Source organism: Thunnus albacares, chromosome 13 (assembly GCF_914725855.1).
Source record: "Thunnus albacares chromosome 13, fThuAlb1.1, whole genome shotgun sequence".
NCBI classification, from domain to species: domain Eukaryota; kingdom Metazoa; phylum Chordata; class Actinopteri; order Scombriformes; family Scombridae; genus Thunnus; species Thunnus albacares.
The window spans coordinates 7,217,442-7,234,167 of NC_058118.1; the positions used below are offsets into that span (position 1 = coordinate 7,217,442).

The 16,726-nt window shown below is 40.9% G+C and overlaps 2 protein-coding genes across 7 annotated transcripts in view; both read right to left on the bottom strand.

Moving 5' to 3' along the window:
• The window catches only part of LOC122995765 (histone-lysine N-methyltransferase 2B-like), a 398,376-nt gene that overhangs the window by 331,195 nt on the left and 50,455 nt on the right, over nt 1-16,726 (bottom strand). The gene's annotated exons all lie outside the window — the stretch shown is intronic.
• The window catches only part of specc1 (sperm antigen with calponin homology and coiled-coil domains 1), an 83,308-nt gene that overhangs the window by 25,011 nt on the left and 41,571 nt on the right, over nt 1-16,726 (bottom strand). For all 6 annotated transcript variants that reach the window (XM_044370672.1, XM_044370674.1, XM_044370673.1 and 3 more), the window contains 5 exons: nt 11,408-12,975; nt 8,997-9,204; nt 7,249-7,322; nt 5,730-5,905; nt 502-665 (listed from right to left, as the gene is read on the bottom strand). In XM_044370672.1, the coding sequence (XP_044226607.1) occupies nt 502-665; nt 5,730-5,905; nt 7,249-7,322; nt 8,997-9,204; nt 11,408-12,975 (2,190 nt within the window). The remainder of the gene's footprint in view (nt 1-501; nt 666-5,729; nt 5,906-7,248; nt 7,323-8,996; nt 9,205-11,407; nt 12,976-16,726) is intronic.

The following is a 16,726-nucleotide window of genomic DNA, read 5'->3' on the forward strand; positions in this document are numbered from 1 at the left end:
AAATGTATTCACATGACATAGTGAGCTATCAGAAAAAAATAACTGAAACCACACTATTTTACTGACACTGGTGCTGAAAGCAGCTCTACATACTTGTCATGTCACGTTCACTGTTGAGGTTTTAACGTGCTGTAATTAGGAATGTGCTGTGATACAAGCTGATGGTGCTGAGACAGTTTTTCAGAGAACGTGACAGGAACAAACATTTCCACAGTAACTAAAGCTATTAAAGGAAAATGTCTCCTCATCAGTTGCTGATCCGACACATCAGTTTTGCATGGGTCAAACGTGATTCTACAGACAAACACAGAAAAAAACCACCAACATGCCTGAGGTCAGCTGAGGCCACAGTCCAACACAACTGTACATGACTCTGCTGAAAAGAAATGACAGATATTCACACTGCAGACCAGCTGTTCTCCTCTATAGTTACACTGCTGCAGTAGGGTTCCCTCTCAGCGTGTGTGTGTGTGTGAGTGTGTTGAGGTGCTCGGTGCTCACTTTGTCCAACAGTATCAAAGGACTTAATGAGGGATTTGACAGTAGCTCCTGGCTCTGAGTCGGCATCTCCGCTGGCGTCGGCGGGTGTGGTCGGGATCATGGAGATGCCGCACCAGTGACGGCTGTTATCGGAGTCGGACACTTTCACCTCTTCACCTTGGGACCTGACAGACACAATGAACAGAGTTGCTGTGTAGAGACACATACAATACATACACTGAGGGAGACGAGAATCTGACAGGACATCATGTGCATTTGTGAACTGGACTCACTTCACTACTTATTTTATGAGATTACCTGAAGAATGTTCTGAGATAGAGTGTTTGCTCAATGTATCGACAAGATCATGTGATCATAGTTTGAAGTCTGAACTAAAGATCTGTCAATAACTGATGACCAGTTGCAGATAACCAGATCTAAACTGGGAACACAAAATCTGAACAGTCAAATCATTGGGGCGCTTTCTGCCCATTGCCCCTGGTGAACATTGGACTCTGGGCTACGGATTGAGGGATTTGGAGTGTCGTTATCAGTGATAGATGAGGAAGGAATGACAAGTGAGGAATTTCTTGAACATTGCACTCAACTCACCTCCACAGAATGTAGACTGACAGAGATACGCAACCACAACAAGCTGTACTGGTGTAATTTCATTTATTCATTTACCTAATGAACAACAGTCAAACAGACATACAATACACTTATGTATTCTTTCACAGGCATAAAACCAGTCACAAGTCTTTCTAAGTCTCTCTTTGCAGAATAAATTAACAGCACATTCACTGTATTGTTCATTAAATGGCTTTACTATAGACAGAAAATGACCACACTGTCACCATCTCATCTTTTTCTACATCTTTTTGGCAGTGTCCAAATGTTAACATTTTGAGTGTCAGTACCTTATTTTCTGGTAGAACAATATGGCTTTTAATAGAAATGCACAAATTGAATATCTCTGATAAAAACAGGACTTTAAGTAGAACCTGAGATCCTGAAACCATATGCCATTATACTATTACAGTATGGATACTATCTGATGTATGAAGAGTTCGGCTCAAAGATAAAATAAATCAACCATTTGACAGGTGACATCTCTGTCAAAATGAGTGACTTCACAAAATTTGAAGACCAGATACAGTAAAAAATATGTTGAAGAAATCTCTAAATATGTTTAATATAGTGGTTCAAGACTGGTCAACAAGGAGGAAGTATCAGAGCCTGGAGCGCCCCCTATTTCTATACTAACATGTCAGTAATATGATAAAAAGTGGAATAAAAATGAGTTCCACTAATCATTCGACAGTGATTTTTAAGGGAAAAAAATAATCCTTTTGAGAAACCTGTAGCACAGTATTCTAGGTCTTTGTGTTAACATGAACCATCAGCCTTTTGGTATGTCTGAGGAGAGTAAAAATGACTTTGAGGTACAGCTGTTTGTGTTTGTGGCAGTTCTAAAGTCTAATTTTGGCAGTGCTCTGAATCTGCCAGCATGACAAACATCAGAACCATCCTGGTTATTTTATCTGGCAGTGAGAACAAATTCTATGAATCACTCTGTTAAAAAGGAATAATGCAATGATAAAAAACACATATACATACATACAGTAACAGAGCAGATGATACCAGTATGTCCACATGGATGTCACCCGTTTATGGTAATTGTGTGTTCTATAGTGCCACCTAATGGCAAAATATGACACTGCATTCAGTTTTATTCCAACTGCAGGACCAAAGATCAAACTTCAAACAGGTTTTCTCAGTTGCTGTGAAAAAATTCTCAAATCTACGGTTCATTTTTTCACAACAGTGTATGCATGTCCTGTTGCTTTCATACTGAGGTCAAATTTATAAGTACAAAGACCTTCAAATGATCCAATGATGCATTGCATTAGCCTCTGTGATCAAAATGAATTCAAGAGCTTTCCTAATGATCTGTATAACTCTCAGATTGAGGAAAAAGTACTTTGGTCAGAGGGAGGACTGAGCCTCTGTGCTGCTGTGAGGACACCACAGCAGAAACATGCCTTGTAAGGCTGCATCATACAAAAATATTTTTGTGTTTATTGTAAAGGCAAAAATAAATAAGAGAGTGTGACTAGATGGAAAGAAGTGCTTTGACAGCAAATGAGGTTTCGGAGGGGATTTACATATTTTTTTGATTTACATGAATTTGTTGTACTGAGATGTTTGTTTTTGATGTACTTACATTTTTGTATTTTCTGTTTTACATTATTGTCTTGTATATAATATTCACTATTCACATGTCTCTTACTACTGATGGTGAGACAAATGTGAGTAGACTGTTGAAACTGGTGTTTATACACTATAAGTTTATTCAGTTGGTTGTAAGGATAATTGACTTTATTATTTGGTTACTGTCTGTACTTCTCAATGAGAAATTCAATAAAGAAACGCTATTTCAGTGAGTTCTGTCATATTGACATAGTTCCTTAGACATTTGACTGTCTTGATTTAAAAAATGATAATAGAATATGTTGTTTTGGTGGCAGCGATGAAGTGACGTGCAGATGAAGTTATTTACTTTTGAAATGTGAATTAAATGTTTTGAGTGACTGACAGCCTTTTGCAGATCAAATGAAGGGCTGTACTGCTCAGAATAAAATGGTAAGGTGATTGCTCACAGTGTTTTGAGAACTGCAACAGTGTTTCAGAAAATGTGCTTAAGCAACTGAGAAAAACTGTAAGTCTGAAGTATTTTACAAATCATACTATAAATGTCAAGTTTTAAAGTAAGCTAAGAGGTCAAAGTGAAGGTAATTTGACTGATACAGAAATAGTAAGAAAGGTTAATGTAAGGTCCAGCACAAAAACCAAGAATCACCTAGTTTTTGAATGTCAACTGGACTTTCACTGTTGCTTTTGCCTTGATATGTGACTTTGTTCTTGCAGACTGCTGTGAATCTAAATTTACTGATTTTCTTTTTCACACTTCATTTTGCTTTTGTAACAGATCATGTACCCTCTACCATCTCAACTTTCTAAAAGGCACAAAGCAGCTTCACACTGTATAAAAAAGAGAGTCTCAACAAACATATGACATCTCTTCAACACAAGTAAAGAAAATAAACATAAAGAGTACATTCATTGGGAAATAAAAATACAGTATTATTATTGAGAAGGTTCCAAAATTTAAAAACATGTAGAGAAATGGAAGCCAGACTCTGCGTCACCAGACTGTTTGTGTACTGCATTTACATTGGTCACTGTGGTTTAGAATGAGACTGGTTTGACACATTTCATTTTCAATTACACAGGAGGGTAATAAGTGCAACAATAACACTGTCTTCACATGGTGCTGAGGTGGGGGGCACATCTTTAGTGCCCTTCTACTGCCGTCTTGGTATCAAAAGTGGCTCCGGTGCTTATTCTGAAAGAAAAAAAGAAGATGGAAGATGAACTACTGTGTACAATTACCATATAAAGCCTTTTTTTTAAATACATTTACATGTGCAGTATAATGAGTATCATCATATTACTCACATTGTACATGTGCAGCAAAACTAGAGACCTTACAGTTCTTAAAATCGTTATTTTAAAAAGCCGACTTCTGACCACTTCTGGACTTTTTAAATCTCCATGCATACCTCATAGGATTAATAAGGTCACTCATAATGTCAATTAAGACTAAATCACCCGGTGATGAAGACGCTATGCAAATGTATCTGAAGCAGATGATGCATAGCATGGGTTTAATCCAGTCATGCCGTGCAGACCATCCTGCTACTTAATCAAAAAAGTAGGAGGGTTATTCATTCAAAGAACAGCAGGTGGCACCAGATACATCTATTTGAACAGCAGGTTTAAAGAACCAGGCAAAGCAGAGCAAATCAAAAAGCTAAGATAGTCCTGAAGGTGCAGTCAGCCAGCATATGGAAAGACAGACAGAGTCAGACAGGCTGAAGCAGCAACACGAAGCCAAACACAGATAGGACAGTCAGTGAAAAGCAGCAGCACACAAGGCAGGGAGACGCAGACTGGCTGAGAGAGGGCTGGCAGGGCAGGGAACTCACCTGGACTTTACATAAGGAGCCTTGTCAGAGGGACATCTTTGACAGAGTCATCACAGGGAGCTGCTGGAGGTGGGGAGCGGACGCAGCGTAACAGCTAATCTTGGGGAAAGTTGCCTCATTTAGCTATGGTCTAAAACCAGTAATGTAACGTACTATATTCACAAAGACTGCATGAAATTTGAACAGAAGACTATTTTATTATTTTTTTTACTGTTTTTCATATGTGAAAAACTGCTCTCGTGAAGTTTGTGAGGTGTTATAGTGTGACTGAGGATTAAAGGATTATACCATGACGGGCCACACAGATAAACAGAGCGCTATACAGTAGCAAATCTAAGCAGACTTTTTGACCTGGCATGATAATGAAAGGGGACAAGACTGTCAAAAACTGTGGCATTTGCACGCTCAAACACACTGATATACAGTATACTCACACACAAATCAATGCAACGCTCTTTATAAATACATCAGTCACATTACTGTATGGCCACAGTGCAACAACACTACATGAAATCTTAAATAGCATGATATATTGGCGTGAAATATGTTAACTGAAAAGTGCAGTGAGGACAGTGTTAAAGTGGCTTCAGTGCTGCATTGTAACACACTTGGATCAAAGCAGCATTCTGTGCATAGAGCAGATTTGTCACCACTTCTGCCTTCTCATAGAGTAATAATAAACTCTAATCAAGATACTGTTGTTTGTTGTGGAGTGTTTGAGTGTTACTACAGAGCGGTGGTCAGTGTGGAAGAGGGAGACAGAGATGGCAGCAGCTTAAAGGAGTAGAATACACAGAGGGAAATACTGCAGGAGACTGCTAATTTACCAACAGAGTCTGCCAAATCCCAGTAACCTAAACTCTGAAAGGGTTTAATCTTGTGAAATCACAAGACTAAATAATGTCTATACTAAATTCATCCTAGTAAATATTTCATCCTACTTTGATCCCAGATAGGAATTTTGGAAACCTCTTAATCAAGAGATTCATGGGAATTAATATGATAATAATATTATTGTTTGTACCACATGTATAAAACATGACAGTGGATGGGGATATGGCAAGACTCTGGCAGGTATCTCATATTCACATTGTGGTTCAGAGAGAAAGGAACTGCAGCCTGATACTAAAAAAAAAGGAGGGAGGGGGATTGGTGGAGGGGGAACACTGAAAAAGTGGAGTATGGTAGATATGGTACCTGACTCCCTGCAGGGCCTCTAGGTCTGCGGAAAGCTTTGCACTGCGATCCTGCTCCTCCTGCAGCTGCCTCCTGAGTGTACGCAGCTCCTGTTGGGCTTCCACTTTGATGTCGTTGGCCACCACCACTGCCGTCTGGAGATCCGCCTGGAACCGGCGCCACTCCTCTTTTTCATCCTTAAAGCACAAACAGGATATGTGCAGGTGGATGCAGATGTAGACACATATAGGGAAAGCCATACAGACAGCAATCATCAATTACTGACATGGAGGATGTTTGTGAAAATTTAGACTTAGTTGGACGTCAGCAAATCTTATAAACAAACGGTACACATATACAGGTGAAGGACTTAGTCCAGTATATTCCAGTATAGGCTGGAAAAACTAAATGATAACTAGGAAAATGACTGTCAGTGACATTTGGATATGCGTTAGATGCATCCTGTGCTATCACAATGCAAATTTTGTTAACAACAGTGTTCTTCTTCTTATTATTATTCTTTATAACAGAGATCTGTGAAAGTAAAATATCACAAACCAAATTTCTGAAAACCTCTGAAAGAGCTGTTAAAACTCCGGAGGCTGAAAAGAACAAAAAAAACCTGAATCTGAACCACAAAAGGGCGACAGAACAAAAGGTGCTCTTTGGTTTGCAGCAGGTAACAGACACTTAAAATAGAAATGGAGATATCCCTTGCCACTGAAGTAAAATAAAAAATAAACGTGGGCCTATATTCAGTGTTGTAAACGCAAGGATTAGTACTTTGTAGATTTGTTTTCGGCTGACTTTTAAACTAAAACTTTTCAAATGCTTAAATGTTTTTTCAGCATCTCCTCAGACTTGGTCTCTATCAGTCAACAGTCAGGCAGATAAATGGAAAAAGGAGAGCAAGTTCCAAGGATCACATTTAATATCAGGGAGGTGACAGAGACATTCAGGGGGATGTGTTTGGTGCACTTGATAATGCCTGTTTTGAATAAAAAACACCAAACAGAAGTGATACGCATGTAATAATACCATGGAGACAATCTCGATCTGCTAAAAAAAATACATAGCTGCCTGTCTGAACAGCCAACCTGCATGTTCCACAATGCTGCTGGAACAATACTCGGTGGACAGATGACTCAAAGGTCAAACATTTTGGCAAAAAGACAAGGAAAAAATAAATACCAGCACTAGAACATTATCCTAACCTTAAAGTGATACTCCATCCACAAGTTATCTTTTGAGTATTGAGTAAAGAGTATGGTGGCTATGGTCAATTCATTTTTTACACCAGACAATGGCATCCAAACTTTGGTAGGGACATATATCCACTTTTCTGCTGTCCATGTGTATGCTCATTATATTCCAAACACTCACCGTTTCACTACAATATGGCTAAATTCACTGCTTCTATGTCACAGTATGGCCCTGCTGCAAGCTCTGAAGCTCTACCAGAGGCAGCACATCTTATCTTGAAAAGGTATGTCACCACAGAAAAGAAGCTTTATTGGTTTTCATATTGAATCCTTCTTACCTTCATCTGTCTATTAAAAACTTTCAGGTGTCGCTCTGCTTCAGTTTTCTGCTCCTCCAGCTTTTTGACAAGATCTGCAATGACAAATTCAAGGTTTTTGAGAACTGCTTCCAAAACTCGGTCAGGTATAACTTACTATAGACTCAGGAAAAGTCACACCCATTAAATACAGCATTCACCACTAAACTGTACAGTTTTCAGTGTGATGGGGACAAAGCAGCCACATCTATAGAATAAATGTTCCTATGAAAGTAACAGTTACTTATGCACAGAATCACATTATTATCTCCGCCAGGTGTAAGCCTGGAGGGGATCATGCATTTGGTTGTTGTGTGTGTGTGTGTGTGTGTGTGTGTGTGTGCGTGTCTGTATCTGTCTGCAACAATCTCATATACTACTGGACCCATCAGCCTAACATTTTTTGTGCATATTTATGACTATGCTCAAGGACATCTCGTGGTTGCGGTGATTCACAATTTTTAAAAAACCTATTTTATAACACCATTCTTTATGAGCCTATCGTAAAGCTTACACCTTTGTCTTTTCAGCAGTCCTCATGATTTTACAATATCCGTTATGACATAGGAAAAGGCATTTCCAGCAATCGACTAGGCTAAAAACAAGGCTTACTTAGTCTGTTGCAGGCCACATTTTGGCCTTTGTCGTGGCTCAAAAACTGACATCCATAGAAAAGTTTGTTCTCATCTTGAACCCGAGCATCTGCAGATTAATTCCATACCTGATATGTTATGATTCACTAAAGTTAGGCATGATATGAAATAAAAAAATCCCTGTTTGTTATCTTTGTGGCCATCAGAATTATGAGCGCTGCTGCTAAAATTTCACACAATAATTAATATTAATGGGCTACTAATGATTTTCACTCACATGCTGTGCAAGTATGATAAAATCCTATGTTATCATGGAATTGTTTTGAGTCATTGACGAGTGCATCAAATCCCAGAATCCCTCTCCTCAGTCTTCAATGGACAACTATGTGAAAGGTACTGTTATAAGAGTAGCGTACCCGCATTAAGGAATAGGGCAGTGCGTAATGTGTTTGTGTATTGAGTGTATGGTTGAGCAAGTGGCAGAAAAGTGACAATGAATGCGAGTGGAGCAGAGAAAAAGGATAGCAGTACGTTGTCAATCTGGCAGTAAATGTACAGTACAGGCTACAGTGTGTCAGTTAATAAATGCTGCAGCTTCTCAAGACAAAGAAAAGTCTCGTCTGTTGTTTTCCCCAACAATCTCATCTGCAGTGCAAAGGTCTGCTGCTGGATTCAAACCGCGGACGTTGCGGTTATGCAGCATGGGTCTTAACCAGGAGGCTATCGGAGTGCGCCTGCATCTAATTTTTATAAACATGCAGTTGCCAGCTTATTAGGTACACCTAGCTTAAACTAATGCAATAAATCCTACCTTCATGAAGGTTATAATGTTCTGTTTTTGTTGGAACTGTTTTAAGAGGTATTGATTCAATATTCTGGTCATTTTGGAGGCGTTTCTAATATATTGTCCACCATATTTATATAAATGAGCACAGACTTAAAATTAGAAACATCTCTCAATATAATGCAATACAGTTCAACAGAACCATAAAACTGTCAGGAAAAAGTAAATGACAGTAAGGCTCATTCCCAAAGGTAATAATTCAAGGTTGAAACAAAGACTTAAAAGTGCTTTAACCACCAAGCTTAAGACTCCACAGAGCTACAGAGGAACTGATCAGCATGCAAAGAACATACTCTCCATGTCGAGGACGGCTTGGTTGGTGTGGAGGTTGACGGCCCTCTGCTGCTCCACCTGGTCCTCCAGTTCGAAGATGGTCTCCTTCAGCTCCTTCACCTGGTTCTCAGTCTGGATCCCGGCCTCTTCCAGGGAACTCACCCGGTTGCTGAGCTCCTGCTCCCTCCTCTCTGCTCGCTCCTGAACCTGCTGGCATTTGGCCTCCACCTGTGTATGTGTTTGCATTTGTGAGATTAGGTTCAGAAATGGGTTAAAAAAGAGGCAATGTTTTATGTGAAAGTAACTGTTGGCTTTCACTGTGCTAATTAGCTGGAAGCACTTAGGTCACCTTTGGCTCAAGATATTATAATTTATGATATCTTCCAGACATTCTTGTGGTGCAGTGTTTCCATTCCATCTTGATGGTGCTTTTCTACATCTCTGTTTTTCCAAAGATTAGATACAAGATGTTAAGTCTGTATCAAGCCAAGACTTTTGGGTATCCATGATGGCTGGATGAAAAAGACAAGCAGTGTGTGTAGAAACCTCTAAACACCATGTAAATGAAGTAGGCTAAATGTTATGGTATTTATCAGATGAGCTAGACTGTCTTTCGGATAAGTGATGAAAACAAACTCTATTGAGCAGTAATATGTATTAATGAGCCAAAGTGAGTCTAACTGGCCTTAATACATTGACATCCTTTGCAATATGACCACTGCATATTAGTGCAATGCGATGTTGGTGCTCAAACAATAGATTTTTCAGCTCTAGCTTCCACCTAATTCCAATCGAGGGTCTAAGGACAGAGACTGTTGTATTGCTGTACAGATTGTAAAACCCCCCTGAGGCGAATTTGTGATTTTTGACATTGGGTTATACAAATAAAATTGACTTGACACATATGTCACATAATAACTTCTGGTTTCCAATTATGAAAAAGTCACACAGGAACAAAAGTCACATAGAAATAACAGTAAATGTAAACCAGGTTGGTAATAGCACTTAAGCTAGCGTCCGAGCATTATTGGATGTATACGCAAGAGAGCTTAACCATGTCTGACAATGACCATTTGGCCACAGTGTAAACAGGTGACATGCGGGGTGACAGTGACTCATGGAAATAAGAATATCATCTGGATTAGGTCGGACTGCATCACTGTGTTCTTTCCTCCAACTGTCGAATAACACTGAGGCAATGTGCCATGATGATTTCTGTCCCGAGAAATTACACTGTAAAGCAGACCTCTATGAGCTTAACACACTAAAATAAGCACATGATGGTGTTGGGTAAGACACTTTCCAACTGACGCCATGTGGCTCTAATAGATTAGGGTGTTTGAGAGTGAAGTTATGTAGTGGCCTCACCCTCACACCCATGTGGCAGAGGACAGTAGCGTGACTCAGAGGGTCTCATACTGGTGGACCACCCTACTGTTGGCACCACAGTCACAGTCCAACAGTGATGACATCACTAAGTTGATGACTAAACTAGTGATACGCCTCACTTTGGAGAAACAACCACCAACATGACCCCAAAGCAACACTGCCTCAGCCCCACTGGGGTATGTGGTGTTAAAGGGGAAAACTGAGAAACATATGAAAATAATTTGAATGAACATGAGTTCATGAGTGAGTCCTGTTGTGGTGAAGAAAAGTACCCAATACCAGCTCTAAACGCAGCTTAACGGTCATGTTCAAACAATTTTGGAAGTGGTTAAGACAAGTATTATGACAAATGTCATGGTCGCCCATTTGACTCACATTTTTTAATCATTAGCAATTGCTAGACCAGTGACTTGGCTATTACCAGACAAGTCACTGAGGCATTTACATTTTTTGTAATTAATATGTACAAGAATACATGAGTTGCTAGTTCTGCATCTGAACAATAATCAATCAACTGTTTTTCAACAAGCGAACTGCTTGCTTTGCTTCTTCATAGTTTACAGTAAATGTGGATGGGGAGATTGTTCTTAAGGGGATTCCTGAAAGCTTTGTCAAACACAACACAACTATTGAGCTCACTAAGCTCACAAAAAGTTTTTTAGCACTGAGTCACATATAATCCAAGTCCTGGTTTGCACACACACCAGTTAGTAAGACACAATGGAAGCAAGCAAGTGGAAAATGTCTGAACTGCAAAGACAGTTTGTAACCAGAGAATTGTCCAGTCTTAAATAGATTCATATGAATCTTTGGTGACAACAGTTGTCTCTAAATATTGTCTCCAAACAAACATATTAGTAATTATTGCCTTTGATGGTGTTCTGACTAAATTCCCATCTGTTGGTATTTCTTAAACAGCAAATCTCAATAATTATTCATATTAATTCTATATATACATGGTGTATATACAGAGCAGACCTAACAAAGGTGCAATAAATCACATACTATAAATCCCAAGAGTTGTAAACTTGCATCTGCCTACCTTGGACATCATGGCTTGCACATGCTCAGTCTCAGCCTGGGCCTGTAGCAGCTCCTGCCTCAGCTCTGTCAGCTCCACCTCCAGCCTGTCTCTCTCAGCGTGGGCTGTCTTCAGTAAGCTCTGCAGCTCAGTGCTGTCACTGGCACTTTGCATGGCCTTCAGCTCACCCACCTTTTGCCTCTCAATGTCCACCTGCGCCTTGAGCCTACTATTTTCCAGTCTGAGGCAGTCTGCTGTTGCCCTCTGCTCCTCCGCAGACTGTGCTGCCTGACCTCCGGCTTCCAGCTCCCTGTCCAGCTGGGCCTGCAGTCTTTCCATCTCTTCTCTGAGGCAGCGCACCTGGCCTTGGGCCTCCTGGTGTTCCTCCTCCAGAGCCCGCAGGCTGCCTGTCAGCTGCTGCTGGATGTCCACCAGCTTCTCCCGCTCGAAGCGTGAGCTCTCAACCAGCTCGGCATACCTCTGCTCCAGCTCGGCCAGCCGAGGCCCTTGGCTTCCCAGCTCCTCCTCTCTCTTAGCCTGAGCCTGGGCTTGCTCCTGAAGTCTGCCAGCCAGTGCCTCATTCTTCTGGGCCAGCATCTCCAGACGCTCTCTCTGCTGTTGAAGTGAGGTCTGCAGGAGGCGCTTCTCCTCAGCAAGACGTTCGTTCTCAGCCGTCAGCTCCTGCACCACTTGCTGCTGGTCGGCCAGCTCCTGCAGAGTTGCCTGCAGCTCCTCAGCCGTGCTGTGGTGGCTCTCTTCCATCTTGTGAATCTGTTCTGTTAGGCTCTGCACTGACACATTCTGCCCCCCTGCACTGGTTACTGCCCCCTCTGCAGCAGCTTCACCACTGACACCGCTGCTTATTGATTCTGAACGTGATGGGATCTTCTCAAACTCTGAAGAGTCAGGTGAAGGTGAGTCCTTGGTGACATCAGAGCTGGAGGAGACAGAGGTTTTGAGAGGGCTGGCAGTAGAGTGGAGACTGTCCTGTTGTGGAGCTGAAGAGTTGGACACTGAGGGCAGGCCATTCAGCAAAAGCTTGGAGGGGCTGTTGGTGTTTGTACTAGCAAGAGGGGAATCCTCTAAACAAAGCAGCTTTTCCTTCAGCCCCTGGTTCTCCTCCCTGAGGGATGCCAGCTCTCTCTGAAACTTCCCGTTCTTCTCCCTAAGCTCACCAACCAGCACAAGGGCCTCCGCCACCTGTCCCTCCTCTTGTTCTGCAGCAGGCTCTTGGCGTGAGACAGAGTTAGGTGAGGGTGATGAGGAAGCAGTGGAGGCTTTACCTTTGCAGCGTTGCAACTCCATCCTGAGATTGCTGATCTCTAAGTCTTTAGCCTTGGCCTCAGCCAGCAGCTCTTTCACCTGGCACTCCAGAAGGCCCTTTTCCTGGACTTCTATATCTACACGAGATTTAGCTGTACTACGTGTCTGCTTTGCCAGGGTAGAGAGGCTGGATGTGCTGGCACTAGAAACCATCCTCTTGCTGGTAGAGCTCCTCAGCTGGTCCCTCAGGGAGATGCGGTCTCTTGTTATGGTTGAAGAGGTTTCTCTTGGGGCTGGGATACCTGACTTCTTGGCTGCTTGGGCACCTGCAACACACACAAAAATAAACATATTCAGTGTATTGAAGAACCTAATCAAATTTACCTTAGTCTATCCACAGAGCAGTTTGATTTATAACTGTAAATATATTGTGAAAAAAGTTTAATTCAGTTCTCTATTTCAGCCGCTTAAATTAAACTCAAAATACTTAATTTGTCCCTAAAGCGTCAGACTCCTAGTTCATGAGCCAGATTGTCTTCTTGAATGAAAAACTATAAAGATATAATCTTGAAAACTTGTAAGGTAACCTACATTCACCACTAAGCAGTAGACAATGAAAATAGTTTATATCTTGTTAAATAATAAGCAAATATAGCTACAATATATGCAAACTTTACAAAGAAATTAGAATAAAACAATACAAACATTAACAGAATGTTTATATTCATATTCTATATATTTTATTATATTTGCAAAGTCAAGAATGTGAATTATCACATCAGATGCGCAATTAATTCTAGTCAAAAATGCATTTTGATTAATCAAATGATACAACTCATATTCAAGTTGACAGACAGGAAATTGTTCATCAGCAGCTCCAGTTTCTAAGATAAAACTTTTCTCAGTAATTGGACTGTCAAGCTCTACAATTACCATACTGTAAGCTTGACATTGAAAAGGGAAGGTTAATGGAATCAGCATACAGACGTACTGGGACCATGAATTTGTTAACATCATGTAATGATGACACTAATTGAATAGACAGTGTGTCACATTCAGACACTTGTATTATTCAGCAGTTTCATGTTGCTGGTCACTGTACTCTATTCACATATTGTTCTCTGTTTGGACAACAGAGCATCTGCCTGGCACTGTCTTTCTGTTGCTGTCTGTGGTCATTCATTGCTGCAGCAGAGCTTAGCTGTGGCATTTCAAAAGGCATGAGTGTGGGCCGCTGGTGCGAGCCTTTTCCAGACCCCTCTCAAATACTGTATGAAGAGTATTTATTGATGGCCGGCGTGAGCAGGGTGCCGCCTGAAAACGTTTTATTGTTTGTTTTCAGATCATCAGCAAACAGCGACACGGACACAAGGGGCTTGCTTGTTTCAAAAGATGACAAAGGTCTCTGTGCACGTGGAGCATTCAGGCACAAAGCAGCTTAAGCAGTGCACAGACAAAGACAGCACTGTGTCTCTCACATGCATACATCATCATCAAACCCACAGAGCACAAACTAGACAGACAGCCTGTGTGCTGAGATAGACAGCGCATCAGCCTGAGCAACACGTGCACACATTTACAGCACGCGCATACACACACAAAATCCACAAACAAATGGCCTAGTTTGAAATGTAAAGCCTATACCCCTGTGAGTTCTTTAAGTACTCTGCCATTGATAGGCACTTTGCACAGACTATCCTCTTATTGAATAAACTAGCAACTGTGGAAGAGGCTGCCAACACTGGCACAATTTGAGGGGTACAAAGCCGTTTAACATTCCCAGAGTGTGCAGCTGGGCTTGAGAAAGTGAGGTGCTTTAAGTAGAGAGGTAAAGATACATCACTGCTGTAAATGGAGAATTGTGAATTCACAGATTTAAAGCAAACCACAATGGTCAACTTTTTAATTATAACCTAAAAAAGTTTTTGAACAAACAGTGCAGTAAAGGATTTGAGGTTCAGATTTAAAATATGGCAGAATGGTAGAATGACACTCTGGTTAAATCTCTTTAGAGAAAACTCCAACCTGTTTGGACTGAAGGAGTGCAGTCATTTAAATTCACAATAACAGACGAGGCACTTCATCACAAATCAGTTAGATGACTTTGCTACAGGACAGACCTGCACTTCACAAAGATCCAGTGTGCAGTTAAAAATCTACACTCAAGTTTCTCGTCACTTCACAGAGGATGAATCTATGACTGACAGAATGAGGACATGCACTCCTAAATTATGTACTGTCACGTGGAGGATGTTAACATTAAATCAGCACTGTGTGTTATAAATGACTATTTACTGTGCTCTACATGAAGCATCACCCAGACAGGACAGAAAAAGAAATTTTATGGCCACTTGTCATATTCTCATTCAATAGAGAGAGAGGAGTCTGATGTGTTTGAGATCAGCTCATTCCCATGAAGATGAGTGACGTGAGGAGTGAGACTGTGGGACAGCCCTCTATTTGCTTGCTATTCTGTTTGGCCTCTTGCTCTTACTGAATAGAACCCAGATGGAGAACATGAACTCACTCATCTTCAGATCGCCCACCTCTTTAGCCATGACATCACCACAGCTGCTTAATGTGCACAGAGAAATAACACAAGTGTAAATGCCAGCAGCGAGCACATGCAAGACGGAAGGATCCTACAGTCTATGGACACAAAGGCCTAATAACAGAGCTGGATTTGTGTTAACCTCTTCCACTCCCCCCTCCCTACTGTAGACCCATTTTTGTCTTTTTAAGGGGGGATCTTTAGGGGGAGATAGCAGGTCAACAGTACATGCCACATAGAAGTGAAATACATCATCTGAAAGCCTGGAACCTGAAGATTATTGAGATGCAGCACTCAGCACTGTGTGTCAAGTTTTTCTGGTCATAAATCTGTAATAACTTTGTGTTTTGGTTAGGCACCTATTCAATTTTTGAAAGTTTAGAGTGTATAAGGGCTTAGAACATTGTGATGGAAGTATATGAAGGCCGTTCACATGCGCAGTTATGTCTCATAAGTTGTTGCAGCAAGTTTTGGGTTGATACCAATTGTTACACAGATTTGGTACAAATTTTAACCATTTTTGACCACTTGAGAACTGATAAAAATGGTCAAAAATCCCTCTAAAATACCACATTAAGACACCTTGAGGAACACCACAGAAAAATTCATGCTGGGATTTGAAAACTTTTGACATTTGGAGATTTCTGTAAAAATTGCATTTTTTGGCGATTGGATGGCGAGCACTTCTGCTCTTGAAATTGCTGAGAAACCCCCTTATTGTCAATATACCTAGGAAAGCCGTACATCATCTGAGTGTCCTTGGTCTCTAGTTTGTGGTTGTAACGTTTCATGAGGCTGTGATTATCCTAGAGGTCACAATAGGTCGTTTTATAGAGTGAGATCAAGTTTCACAAAATGCTCTCACTACAATGAAAGGGCTACTGTGGGGACTATCATCATCACACATGAATACAATTGGGCTCATTGAATCCACAAGAATCTCAGCTTTCCAGTCAATTTATGCAAATCCAAGACTGTTTAGAGACCCCAGTATGCAGAAATATTCAAATACATCATTTTTAGAATAGGCAAAAATAACACATTTATACTGCATGCAAAAACCTGCATGGTTTTTGCCCAAAACTGCATGGGATTAGCATAAAGTGGGCATGTCAGTAAAGGGGAGACTTGTGGGTACCCATATTACCCATTTTCATCTTGAGATGAGAGATCAAGAGACCCCTTTGAAAATGGCCATGCCAGTTTTTCCCTTCGCCAAAATTTAGTCTAACTTTGGAGCATTATTTACCCCTCTTCCCAACAAGCTAGTTTCATATGATACCAGTATCTTCACTCTAGCTTTAAAACTGAGCCCGTGACAGCCTCTGAAAGACAGTAATGTCGGCCGAGGACACCAGCGTCCCTTTGAGTTTAGGAGGTTAAACTGTATCCACTGTATGGTACTCTATCCACCATAGCAGAGGACGCACTACTATATATATTTTTTATCTAAAACCATATACCACCATTTTCTGGCTGTACCAGCCAATACAAATACCAAAATGCATTTTTATGGCACAAGTGCA